This window comes from Camarhynchus parvulus, chromosome 1, assembly GCF_901933205.1.
Source record: "Camarhynchus parvulus chromosome 1, STF_HiC, whole genome shotgun sequence".
Taxonomy (NCBI): Eukaryota; Metazoa; Chordata; class Aves; order Passeriformes; family Thraupidae; genus Camarhynchus; species Camarhynchus parvulus.
The window spans coordinates 110,869,258-110,881,687 of NC_044571.1; the positions used below are offsets into that span (position 1 = coordinate 110,869,258).

At 40.8% G+C, this 12,430-nt stretch overlaps 1 protein-coding gene across 2 annotated transcripts; it reads left to right on the forward strand.

Annotated features, from left to right (window-relative positions):
- The first annotated feature begins 32 nt into the window (after positions 1-32).
- Positions 33-11,853, forward strand: MAEL (maelstrom spermatogenic transposon silencer). Of its 2 annotated transcripts, none has more exons than XM_030952531.1 (12): positions 33-164; positions 646-732; positions 2,797-2,899; positions 4,768-4,923; positions 5,390-5,431; positions 6,025-6,152; positions 6,908-6,962; positions 7,301-7,442; positions 8,159-8,221; positions 8,847-8,979; positions 9,194-9,272; positions 9,980-11,853. In XM_030952531.1, the coding sequence occupies exons 1-12, from the start codon at positions 33-35 to the stop codon at positions 10,093-10,095; spliced, it is 1,236 nt and encodes a 411-aa protein (XP_030808391.1). In that variant the 3' UTR covers positions 10,096-11,853. The 2 variants fall into 2 exon arrangements, with proteins under 2 accessions (XP_030808391.1, XP_030808399.1); XM_030952539.1 differs by having other exon boundaries at positions 10,003-11,853.
- The last annotated feature ends 577 nt before the right edge of the window (positions 11,854-12,430 follow it).

The following is a 12,430-nucleotide window of genomic DNA, read 5'->3' on the forward strand; positions in this document are numbered from 1 at the left end:
GCCGCGTGTGGGCAGCGCCCTTCGGCGAGGCCATGGCTCGGCGCGGCGGCCACCGCAGCGCCTTTCTGTGGTTCGTGCACGACCAGCTGCCCGAGCTGGAGCGGCGTGGGCTGTCCGTGGCCTGTGTGGGGGACGCCGTCCCCTACTGCTCCCGGGCATGGGAGGTGAGGGGGGAATGCCGGCGGGGCCTTTCCCGGAGGGGGTTCGGCGCCATTTCGGGTGGCTGTGCCGCCCTCCCCTCAGCGCGGGGGCTGCTCCGGTTCGTGTGCCCTGGGTGGGGTGGTGGTGGCGGCGGCATCCCCGGCTGGCAGGAGGAGTTCCAGGAGGTCTCTTGTTTGTGGCTTGCCCTCACTCGGAGGTACTTCGCCTTCGCCTTGTTGTGTATTTCTAATCAAGGCTTACGGCGTTTTTAGGAAAAAAGTGCCTGGGAGTGTTTGAGTTCATCTTGACGGCCATCAGTAATGTCCTTTGGTAGTGCAGGAGTGATTTCTTACACATGGAGTTTGTTGGTTTGTGGGACTACTACTTCCTTTGGAAGTGCAAGAGTGATTTCTTGCACACGGAGTTTGTTGGTTTGTGGGACTACTAGAAGGAAGTAGAGAAAAAGGTAGAAACTTTTTTTATAACAGCTAATTTTTCTTCAAGTCCCTGACAGAGGAAGAGAAGACGATGTATGCAGAGAAGGCTCGTACATGGAATAGCAAGAAACGCTCTCAGAAGAAAGTGAAGGAGGTAAATGCTGGCAATGGAAGGCCCTCAGTAAGGAGGAGGAGTAGACGGTATCGGGTTCTGTGCTCAGTTCCATAGGGTGCTGTGCAAGTTCCACTTGCCCGCCACATCCTCCAGCCTCTGGAGAGTATGGCTGCATTAGTAGTACCTCTCATTGTACGGGTCATGCAGGTAATTGTTCTGGCTTGAATTGAAGGTAGAAACACTTGATACCTCTCTAAACCATCACAGCCTGTTCCTTTGGGCTCTTTCACCAAGTAAAATGTAGTTGTCTAGCACCCTAGCCTTATGTTTAATAGCATTTTGCAGTGCTTGACTTAATTTTTTTTTTAATTTATACTGTAAATTGTTACTTCTTGTCATAGGTTTTGCTTTTTGGGTGTCATTGGTTTAGGTAGTTCTTGCCTGATGGCCTGAAAGCACATCTTAGAGGCAGCTGATTTGTTCTGGAGGGGTTGTGTCAACCAGGTCAATGAAGTGTTTTGGCCTATGCACAAATAGAATAATTACACCTGCCATTATTTTTAGGTTGGCTGGATGTGGGAGAGAGTAGGAACAGTGTTGTGGGGAACAATACAGAAGTAGGCATTTGGGTTGAGTGTGTGTGGTTGTCTCTGAAATGGTGCTAAACAGATTATTTCTGCTATTTACTGCCTTGAAAAGGTGTTTGTCCCGTTTGTTTGTTTCTGTCTCTTTTCCTCTCCCAGCACTTCTCTGAAGCTGAGTTACTTAAGAGTTTGAATTATGTGAGGTGTCAGCTTATTTTATTTCATTTCAGTCTTTGTTGGTAGTGTAAAAACTCGTATGTCCAAGGAAAGAAAGTCACATTTACTGTCTGAGTAAATGGATAATACTGTGTTTACTTCTTAATGCTCTGTTACTGGATAATGACTGTAAACAATGAATTAATGGTGAGGATAAATTCCAGGACTTCAAAACACTTACATGGTGATAGAGGGAATGACAGGATGATCGTAGTTTGCAGTAACTAGTAAAAATGGACTAGTTAAATTAGTCTAGACTAGAAGGGAAGTGTTAGGCAATGTTTTCTGGTTTTGGGGGCCTGCATGTCTGGGAAAAAGCTGTTTAAAATGTGATCATGCTTGTGTTGTGTAGCAGGCTGAGTGTGTGTAACTAATGGAACTCCATTTTTATATGTCAGAGAGAGCTAAGTGAAATGGCAGGAAAGTCACAAATGGAGGCTTCTGTGTTTCCTTTCACAAGTTGTAGCATTTTAGAAGATTGTAAACAGGGAGAGGAATGAATAATTGCTTTACCAGAGTAAAGATCACCATCCTTACTGTATCAATGGAAATAGGCAAATATGGATATATGAGATTACGTGCTCTTGTTTTATTAATCCCAGCCCTGTACACAGACAACCACGGTCACTTTGTGTAGTGAAAGCCCATGTTCCTCTTTTGGAGGTGGCCAAAGCTTGCTTAGATGGGAATAATTCCTCATTTTGTTTTAAATAGTTCAAACTGATAATTAGCTTCGGCTGAGATGATTATCTGCAATCAGGGTGTGGATGTTATTCCCAATCTGTGTTTGAGTGATCAGATTCTGTAAGGCTGCCAGGTTTCTTCTCCCATCCTATTAAAAGCTTATTGTTCATGAATGGATTTTCAGAGCAATCCAATGACTTCCTTAAGGCTTTATCAGCTTTTCATGAACCTGTTTCCTAGTCAAAGGCAACTAACACATGTGCCAGGTGTTTTTTTCATAAAACTTACAGAGAAAAGTTATAAATTCCAGTTTGAAGAGTTCCTTGCTTGTGGCAAGAGGATGAATTTAAGAAAATACTTCTTTTTTTCTTTGTATTACATTTTGTAAATTTAGCTGTAGTTCTTTAACGCAGTGATGGGTTGACAAAGGTGCTGAAGGGAAATCTTGCTTTCCTGGCCTGCAAGTATACAGGCACTTTATATATTAAACTTTTCCACCTAACCACAGCTATTAGTGGATATTGCATTTTCCTCTGATATAAGGACCTGAAGGACTTTATTTGGGGCAAGAAGACTTTTGTTGTTGTTGGTTTTTTTTTAACTTTCTCATCTTTTCCAGACTTGTAATGTGCCTCATCCAGTTCCTGCTCCTCTGACCACAAAGATGCCCAGTGTTACTCCTTTGCCAGATGCCTCTGCTCTCTCTTGGAAGAATGATCAGGGTATGTTGATTTAAGAGCAGTTGATCCTGGTAGATGAGAGCTTGCCCTTTGAGGATATTCTCAGTGGTACCTGTACAAAGACTGTTTACATTTTGCTAAAAGCCCTCTGTGTCAGGTATTTTACACTACTGGGCTACTGCTGTAAAAGGTAGAGGGACATCAGGGAAAATACCATTCCCCCGCAGCCTCCAAGAATTCTATCCTCTGTTTTTTAGCTCAATGGGAGTATAGCCACTAACAGTTTCTTAACAGTCATTTCAAGGTTTTTAAGAAAAAGGTAATTTTTCAAGCCCTATATTTATGATTTGACAAGGTCTAATCCAAGTTCAGCATAAAAGAATACTTGTACTGATTTCAAAGGGTTAAGAATTGCTAGATATCAACGTTCAAAATTGGTATGATAGAGGTATTAAATAAAACAAGGGCCTGGCCTCACTGGGTGAATAAAAGAGGGTATATGCACTTCATAGCATCCTGACTTGCTTCCTTATTGAAAGAACTCTCAAAAACTAAATCTTTCTAACCTGTACCTATCTTCAGACAGTTGTAGTGAGAACACATTTGTAATCTTCTACCCAATGAATATTACGTTATTCTGAAAAATGATAAAAGGTAGTGCTTACAAGGTAGGTCAAGAAGCCAGTTCATATAAGCTGTATCTGCTATGTGGTTAAGTCTCAGCTCCAGCTTTTTACTTCACTCTCTTTAACTGTTTTCATGTTGTCATGGTTATGGGGAGCAAGAAACAGTAGCTCCATAAAAAGCGAAATGCTTATTAGTGCCCTCTGTGCCAGGGGTCATGCTCCCCTGTCATTGTGATGCAGATTTGATTGGGCTGATCATGCTGGCTGCCCTGAGTTGGCACAATTCATCCTTTAGCTGAATGAGAGGCATAATGATAAAGGATAATTGAGATACATCTCATGATGCTGCTCTTAATATTTCTCAGTTCAAATTCTGTATGGTTCCCTGGAGCTATATCCATTTTTTCATAAGGTAGGAGAAGTGTCTTTCCTATGACCCCTGAGCTCGTACAGTTTAAGACCCACATAAGGGAGTGTGACCATTCAGGCTTAGGGCAACTGGTGTTAAATGTCCTGAAGACTGGCATACAAAATTATTTATGTGTGAAGACAGTTACACATCTCTACTAGAGCAAGTAGGACTTTTTTGATGAGGGGCAGTAGTTAAGAGTAAGGATTAAATAGCTGTGTTGAACTTCACTGAGGACATTGTGACAGTCATGAAGAGAAGGATTAAGGAGTATTGTAAAATATTTGTCATAGTTGGATACTTTTTAATTAGAAAGTGATAAATCTGTTCCTTAACATTTGTGTTGGATATTCTTGCCACTTTCTTTGGGAGCTCATTTGGTGGAGAAGCAATCCTTTTAATTAGCAGACTTCTCATCTTCTTGCCCCACAGGATTACTACCAACTTGTTTAAGTGGTGTGAGCTGCCAATTTTAGCTTATGAGGCTGTTTTGCAGCTACTGATTTGGTTTTCCCCTAACCTTGTTTTATGAAAGAGCAAAGAGATCTATCCTTAAAAAGAATAATGGTTCCTGTTGGATTGCAGGCCTCTTAACATCATGTGGGTTTAGTTGCTTGTATTTGCTGGGTTTTTTGCCCCATCTCTACACACAGTAGGATCTCTGGAAGGTGTCCAACGTGCCTGAATTCTGCATAAGTGTTGTTATCTTGTCATCTTGGATACAGAGGAAGAGCTGTGTGTTTTGCTTGGTTGTTACTCTTCACTCAGTCATAGGAGAAATTTCACCAAAGCTTTCCCTGGATGAGGGGAGACCAGTATGGCTTCTGTTACCTCTGGTGGCTTGTCTGAAGATGGTTTTGTTCTTTTTCTTCCAGATATGGTTGCAGACATCTTCTACTTCCTGGACATTTACAGCTACGGGAAGCTGCCACCCCACTGCGAGCAGCGCTTCCTTCCCTGTGAGATTGGGTGTGTCAGGTACTCCCTGCAAGATGGCATCATGGCTGATTTCCACCACTTCATAGATCCAGGTGAGTTCCAGCAAAGTCAGAAGTACTGGGGTGAGAGGGAGGCTTTCTGGGGTCGCTGCTGCCAGGTTAGACTTCTGGTATTAAGACAAGTTTATTTCTTTGATTATCAATGGTCAGACTTCTTAAAATATCAGAGCAGTGCTGAGCTTGTTTCTGAAGAGAATTAGCGTCAGAACTTCATGTAACTCCAAAGAGGGTAGGGTAAACCCAGGAGGACCTGCATGTGTTTGTGCTTTATATTTCATGTCAGTGAATGTTTCTCTTAGTTGGGCCTAAACAAACTCTACAATGCACTTTGTTTTTTAAAATGCATAGAACTGAAAATAACTTTTCCAGAAATAGTTGTGGCACGTTCACAAGGCCACAAGGGAAGATGCTGTTCCTTTCTGCATATGGAACTTTGAGAGTTAAGGATCTCTCCTTGGTGGTGTTGGATGATGATTGTGCTTTCTCCTCTTTTTTGCAGAGGTACCACCACGTGGTTTTCGGTACCACTGCCAGGCTGCTGGTGAGTATTAACGGAGAATAAGAATGGTGTGCAAAGGTGTGCAGTTTTAGACACAGCTTATCTGACCTCTGTCCAAATGTTTTGTAAGTCTTGATAGTCTTCAGCATGGAGTGCTGATTAACAGCAGGGTAACTCAAAGGTACTACTTTATATTTAGAAGTTATGTTCAGCAGCTTGGCATATATTAAGAAAATTAAAATATCTGCACCATTGTTGTGTCTGGCTTGGCCTGCCTGTTTCCTTTGTGACTCTCAGTAATGTTTATAAAGTCCAGTTTGTTTCTATTAGGACACTTCCTCTCCTTGTGTACAGAGGGAACAAATTTGGCCTGTGTACATCTAATACTTGGATAATGGCCTTTTAAAAGGGGCAGGAGTGTGAGTATTTGCTCACAGCCCAGAGCTGCTGACAGAAGCAAGGTTTTGGTAGCTTAAACACAGACCCTGGAGAGGAGTGTTTGTGTGCATATATGTGTATACAGATAGATGAAAAGGAGGAGGGAACTGTATCTCTTAAAGAAACTGGACTTCTCACAATTTTGTGGTTTTGTTGTTTGTTTGTTTTTTGCCCTGTCCCCCTTGCCCCTCCATTAGGTGATGAAACCCATAAGATCCCCATATCTGGATTTCACCTTCCTCGTTCTTGTTACGCAGTTGTCCTGCGGGAGCTCGTTGAGTTTGCCCAGCCAGCCAGGGGTGCTCAGCCTCGCTTCTTCTGCAGGGTATGGCCAAGGTCAAAGCTCTGAATCTCCCCTTCTGCTTTCACTCCTGTTGGATGGCTAAGGAGATAGTTTACTCTAAAACCTAATCAGTGTGCATATAAGTGGGGAAAGACACTTTTTCCAAAGTGTCCCAGTTCCATGCAGGAAGAAATGGCCTCTAGAAGCCAACCTTTTTATAAAGCAGAGACCTAATTTTCTGCCTTTTTATTTTCAGCCTGCACTTCTGGCTCTAATCTACTGATGAACAGGGTCTTTTGTTCTCTGACATTGTTATGACTTTGGTTAAGGGCTCCTAAGATTTGACTTAAATTGGATGTGCTCAATAATAGTCAGAAATCCTGCTTTTTTGAAAGGATATTTTTACGTTTTCGTGACTCTTTTCCCCATGAGAATTACACGTGCCTTAAATTTTTGCTCAAGTTTCATTTTTTCCAGGCAACAGAACAAAATGTTAGGATTCAGAGGTGTTTAAGTTTCCTAACAGGTCTATTATGTTTCAATTCAATTCAAACCTAACGTTAATCCTTAAAAAGCAGGGAGGGACAAGATACTGGGTTCCATCCATAAATACAGGGCTCTGAAGAAGTACGCATGAAATTTGGGTCCTCTTCAAGATAGTCATCAGGGAGATTGCATTCAGTGCCACAAACAATTTTGGTTTGGAGGTGGCTTTTTCAGACCTGGTCAGAAGTCATGGAAGCGTCAGAATTCTGTACTGTACTCCTTTGAGATGACAGAAATCTTCTTTCCTCCAGTCTAATGACAGATTCCGAATTAACTGGTGTCTTGGTCGAATGGCCAGCATAACAGGTAGGGAATGCATCATTTTTGTCCATCCTTTTCCCCTCCTACCCCCAGAAATAAGGGCTGTGTAATCATGGACAGCTGTATTTGTCTAAAAAGCATGTCTCAAAAGTTTCCATAAAAGCTGGGTTTGATAGCTAGAACTCCTTTGCATGGTCCTTCCTCTTCCTTTCTCCCACTGCTTTCTAGGAAGCCAGGTTTTATTAAAACAACTGGTGGAATATCTTTGAGCTTTGATGCTGTGATGAGAGGCTGGGCAGTGAACAGGGACTGAGTGAAAAGTGAGCTGAGCAGGATATTCAGTGACTCCTGTTCTCCTGGCCTGGATTTTCACTGAACTGTAGGCATTGAGAGCCACTGGGAGCTTTTTGCAGTAGAAGACCTGATAACGAAACTATACCAGAAGAAATACCAAAAGGAGCCATCCAACATCTGGCTGTATAGAAAACTGGATGTCTGCCTGTGGGATTTCTCCAGTAATACCAGGTGTGTTGGGTGGTTCTTTGTGTAAATGTGCCTGCTTTCGGATTCTTCTGTGTTGGTACAAAAAGTGATACTTGCTTGCAGTCCTGCAGGAGCATATTGGGTGATTATGCAGTTAATTTAGAAATAGACTCTAGTGCTTCCTCTGCTACTAATTTAAGAAAAGAACCAATAATATGATCTTAAATTTCAGTAGATTTTAAAAAACTATGTAAATTATTCTTGGAAGTCTGTTTGGAATATGGATTTTAAGATCCATTGGGTTCATTGTTGTCTTTTTATAGTCAGGCAGTTTTGTGTTCCCATGAGTGTCTTCACCCTAGAGGGGGCCTTTAAGGAGGATGGAAGAATATACTGTAAAAGACAGGTTTGGAGAGGGAAGTGAGTGTGTTTATGCTAGGAGGAGCTATTTCACATTAATGGGAAGCTTGGAATGGTTCAAATGGTTTAAATTCCATTTGTCTCTTAGGGTTCTGTTTTCTCCCTGCCCCCTACCTCAGCATGAAGCAGATTTCATGATAAGCAGACCTTTAAGCTCTGCATAAAGTACTTAGGGCAAAGCTATTGAACTCTGTGAAATTTTAAAGGTACTGCATGATCACTGCAACAAAAAGATACCATTTTTAATATTTGTTCCTGTTCATCTGGCCAGACCAACTGTTCTTGTTGATTAACAATGTAGGTGCTTCTGAAATAAGCCTGAACTTCATTTCATGTAGGTGCAAGTGGCATGAGGAGAATGATATAATCTGCTGTGCTCTGGCATCCTGTAAGAAAATGGGGTAAGTATGGCTTGAGGAGTTGACTCCAGAATGATGGCTTTTATTTTGTTAGCATTGCAATGCTGAGAAAAGTGTTAATTGCATTAGAATTCACTGTTTGACTTCAGAGGTATTCTCATTATGCTCTGGCATATCTCTACTTTGGAAATTTCTATACTGCCTGACATCTAATGTAGATACATAAGGCTCTGTAATCTTTTTGGTGGGGAGAAAGGAAAAGTAAATAGTTTGGAAATGAGGAAATGCCATTTATGATCTCTGTTGGTAGCAGTAGTAGCACTTAGAGAGGCAATAATAAATAGTCTTTCATTCAAAAAACTCATCATGGACTGCTATGCCCCGAAAAAAAAAAAGTTGCTTTTCACACCTCTGAGTGCTGCATTTGATAATGTGGGGAAGCAGTTTGTTTTCATTTCATGTGTAGTTGTACAGCAGACTGGTGGTCTTGGAAGGATGCAGGGATGCTGGCAGAAAGTCTTTCTGCCCTCTGGTATCTGTTCTGTGCATCTCAGGCTTTGGCTGCTTTTGTTGCCAGCTGAAGAACATAAAATGCTGTGTTTCCGCACATCAGCATTCCAGCCCTCTTAGCCAGACCTTTCTTGTTTTCCTTTTTTTCTTGGTCAAGTTACTGCATCAGTAAATCCTTTGCTAGTGTGTATGGAGTCCCACTAACAGCAGCTCACCTCCCTCTGCGAGAATCTGATTGTGATCAAGGCACAAATACCAGGATTGTAAAACTGGGTGCTGGACATACACAGGTCAGACATTTTCAATTGATACCCTGATTTATTTCCAGTTGCCAATTTCGCATGATCTGTTTTGTCTTTGGATGCTGTCCTTTGTGACGTATGCTGGGCAGACTGATGAACTTGCAGGGTTTTGACCATGATCCATAGGTTTGATGGATAGTGGTGTATATTTCATGTTAGCAGATACATGTACCTTATTTTGAATATTTTTATTTTCATACAGGAAATGAAAGCTGAGAGTTCTGGATGCAATAAACCTTTGGGTTCTCCAAGACAGGATCAAGAGTTTGTTCCTTCTAATTGTGAGTTTGAAGCTTCCACATTCTTTTAGTGGAAACTTAATCCAGTTGTTACTTTTTCAAATTTCTGGGCTTAGATGTTGCCTGAAAGTGGTGCACAGCTCACAAATTGAAGACTCAAGCAGGAAGAGCTGGCCTTTTCTTACTGGACAGAATCTTAGGGTCAAAAGCATCTCTCAAAATTCAGTTTTTCTTAGAAATGTTGCTCTCTGATTTATGCTTTTCTGTTACCTGAAGCCATTCCCATGCCCAGGTGCTTTGAGGCAGGGCCATGTTTAAAATAATCTCCATGTTCTTAAATCATTTTATGTACAGACTGAGCCGGTCCCTTTTCCAAGTGTTCTGTCACAACTCAGTTAAAAGTCTTCTCTTTTAAAGTTTCTACTTGCAGAAAGGTTTTTTTTTACTAGAAGGCCTCTGAGCTCAGTTCATTTGGGCATTTCATGGCTAACCTTCAGAGGAACAGGTTTGCATAAGAATTCTGAGTTTGCAGCTTGATATCTTATGCATAAGATCCATGCTGAGTTAAACTCTGTTCCACCTGGAAATCACAATCTTATGGTCTTGGTGTTTGTGGAAGACACAACCTGCCTCACTTTTTGTATCAGAGCTGTTGGATAGGTTCAGCTCCACAGCATGAAGAACAATTCCATTAATTTGTACAAGCTTTAAAGGCTGATTTGATGTGCAAACTGTATTTAATTTATTAGGTGATTCTCCATGTGGTGTGAAGACCTCCCCTTGTGGAGCAAGTGTTGTACAAGGAAGAGGAGTTATTCGATTGCTGAGAAGTGCATCTGATCTATCCAAGTCTTTCAGTAATTGAAAATCTCTTTCACATCCAGGACAGCTGTAAATTCTAATTTTCTTTGTTTCCCTAAGATAACTAGTAGTTTCTCCAGACTGCAGTTTTTCATCTTCTGTGCAGACTTTGACAGTTGAAGCTCTTGTTAGAATGATAAAATTATTGAGTGGATTTAAAGAATCTTGTTCATTATCTACAGGAAGACTTATTTTGAAGGCACCTAACAGTCACATCTTTAAAACTTCATGCTGTACTAGTTATATTTCTTAATGAATAGAGTGCAAATTCAAGATTGATTAATCAATATAATTGAATTAGAAGAATTCTTTAGTGACCAGTGTGTAAGCAACTTAAAACTTTTTGCTTTATTTCTTTTTTTAATAGCCTTCCCATCTCCTGCATGTGGAAGATGGACTGTGTGTAATAGTCTTGCTTCAAAAACTGATGCAGGGGAGAAAGCATTGAAGGTGTGAGGGGCTGTCCTAGGGGAATTAATTAAAAGTCAGTAGTCCCAAAAGTTTGCTGTAATATATCAGTTTTAGCCATGGAAAATTTGAGTGGTCTTTCAAGGCAAAAAAGAAGATTTTGTGTAAAATATCTTGAAAGAAATACTGTGGCAAATTTATCTGTTAATGTTCTTAGAGGCACAGGCTGTATTATATACATCAGGGACAAGTACTGCATAGATTTTTTTGCTTGCATCAGTTTTCTTTTTAAGAAATGCATGTCCCTCAAACTTCAGAGGCTGAAGAGAAGAGTAGGTGTTATGGGGTTGGTTTGGTTTTGGTTTTTTGATAGTCTTTTTTTGGAAAGAGCATCAAATTCAAACTGATATTTCACAAGAGTTTAGTCAGGCTGGGTAAATACCAGTCATAATTATTTGGGGGCACATGAAAAGTGTCCTGACATTTTCTAGGGAAGTTAGATAGATGTTCCTTTTTATGGAGGTAGTGCTTGGACTACTCCCCAAAAAGTTGTCTGAGCCTTGTGCTTAGTCCATGTGTCTCCTGAGGAAGTGATTCTGAGAAGCAAGAGCTTATTTTGTTAAGTTGTTCCTAGATTTTGTACCAACAGATGTCCAGTTTTGAAATACTATTTCCATAGCAACTAACTGTGTGAAGATTTCGTTCCTTGTAGGTACTGAAACTCAAGATGAGGTGGTTCGTTCCCTTGAATAAGGAAAAAACCCAACAAAACAAATGCAAGCAAAACCCAAAATGCAGCCAAAATAAGAGGTTTATTTGAGCATGCTGATCAGTGTGTCAGAAAAGGCCAAGTGCTGGTTTTGTTGGAAATCTGTTACAGTTGCGATAAGGCCAGTTGAACCCTTTCTTCCAGTGTTTTAGGATCACTGAAGCTTTTCTACCCAGCTGTTCACCTTTATCACTGTATTTCCTCAACTGATTCTGTATTTCCTTTCTTGGAGGCTGCTGTCCTACCTGCTGATTTTCACCAAATAAGGGACATTAAAGCTGTAAGGCTGAAATTTACCAATGAAGCGCCTGGGAATGTAGTAAGTGACTGACAGTGTCTATCAAGTAGTGCTGAAGGCTTTTCTGCATTTGTATAGACTTGTCCAGCTTCTTTAACTGACAACCACTGCTGCACTGATATTTCATAATGTACAGAACTATTGTTTTTGAAGTATTTTCAGAGTTCACTGTTGCAATAAAAGTTTGTTTCAGTTCTTATGTAGGAGAGAATTTATTAAAAATTATTGTTAAAACACTTATTCAGTATTAAGTACATAAACCTAAGAACATTTTTTACTAAACCTAATGTATTACATATCAAGACTGAAATAAAGAATGTGAGCAGAAGTGGGAAAATGCCATTAGGATTCTGTGGCATATCTGTACCTTACCACCTGTAAATTAAAATAGCACATAAGATGGAGAAGATCTAATTATATGCTGTAGACAGTGGGCTGTTAACTGGGGCAGTAGCTGTCTTAGTGTAATAACCAACAGCTCTGGAGGGGGCTTTTTGTAGTGGAAATCACAAGATCTGTGCCATTAGAATGAGTGCACTAACTTGAAGTAGCCCATTTCATACTGTTAGTCTGCATTTATTGAGGGGGAGCCCTAACAGCTGTTGAAGGATGATAGAAAATTCTTTCATTTTGGAGCTCTGCTTCCTTGACTGTTCTGCAATTTGCAACTGTTGATTTTTGGAAGAACAAATTCTAAAAAACAAGCACAATAAAGTAATGCTTCTCTCCTTTAAGTAAAGATGAGGGCTTGCAACCCTAGCCCAGTTTGTAAGTGCAAGGAGTAGTACTGGTGAGGCACAGACTGTGTCAAAATCAGGCTAAAATTCTCACCACTTGCATGACAAAATTCTGAAGGGGACACAA

Bases quoted from the DNA above. Each gene is read 5' to 3' on its own strand.
- MAEL (XM_030952531.1), top strand. From the start codon at position 33: ATGGCTCGGCGCGGCGGCCACCGCAGCGCCTTTCTGTGGTTCGTGCAC. The intron at 165-645 runs GTGAGGGGGGAA...TTTTTCTTCAAG, and splicing joins ACTGCTCCCGGGCATGGGAG to TCCCTGACAGAGGAAGAGAA. The intron at 6,153-6,907 runs GTATGGCCAAGG...TCTTTCCTCCAG, and splicing joins AGCCTCGCTTCTTCTGCAGG to TCTAATGACAGATTCCGAAT.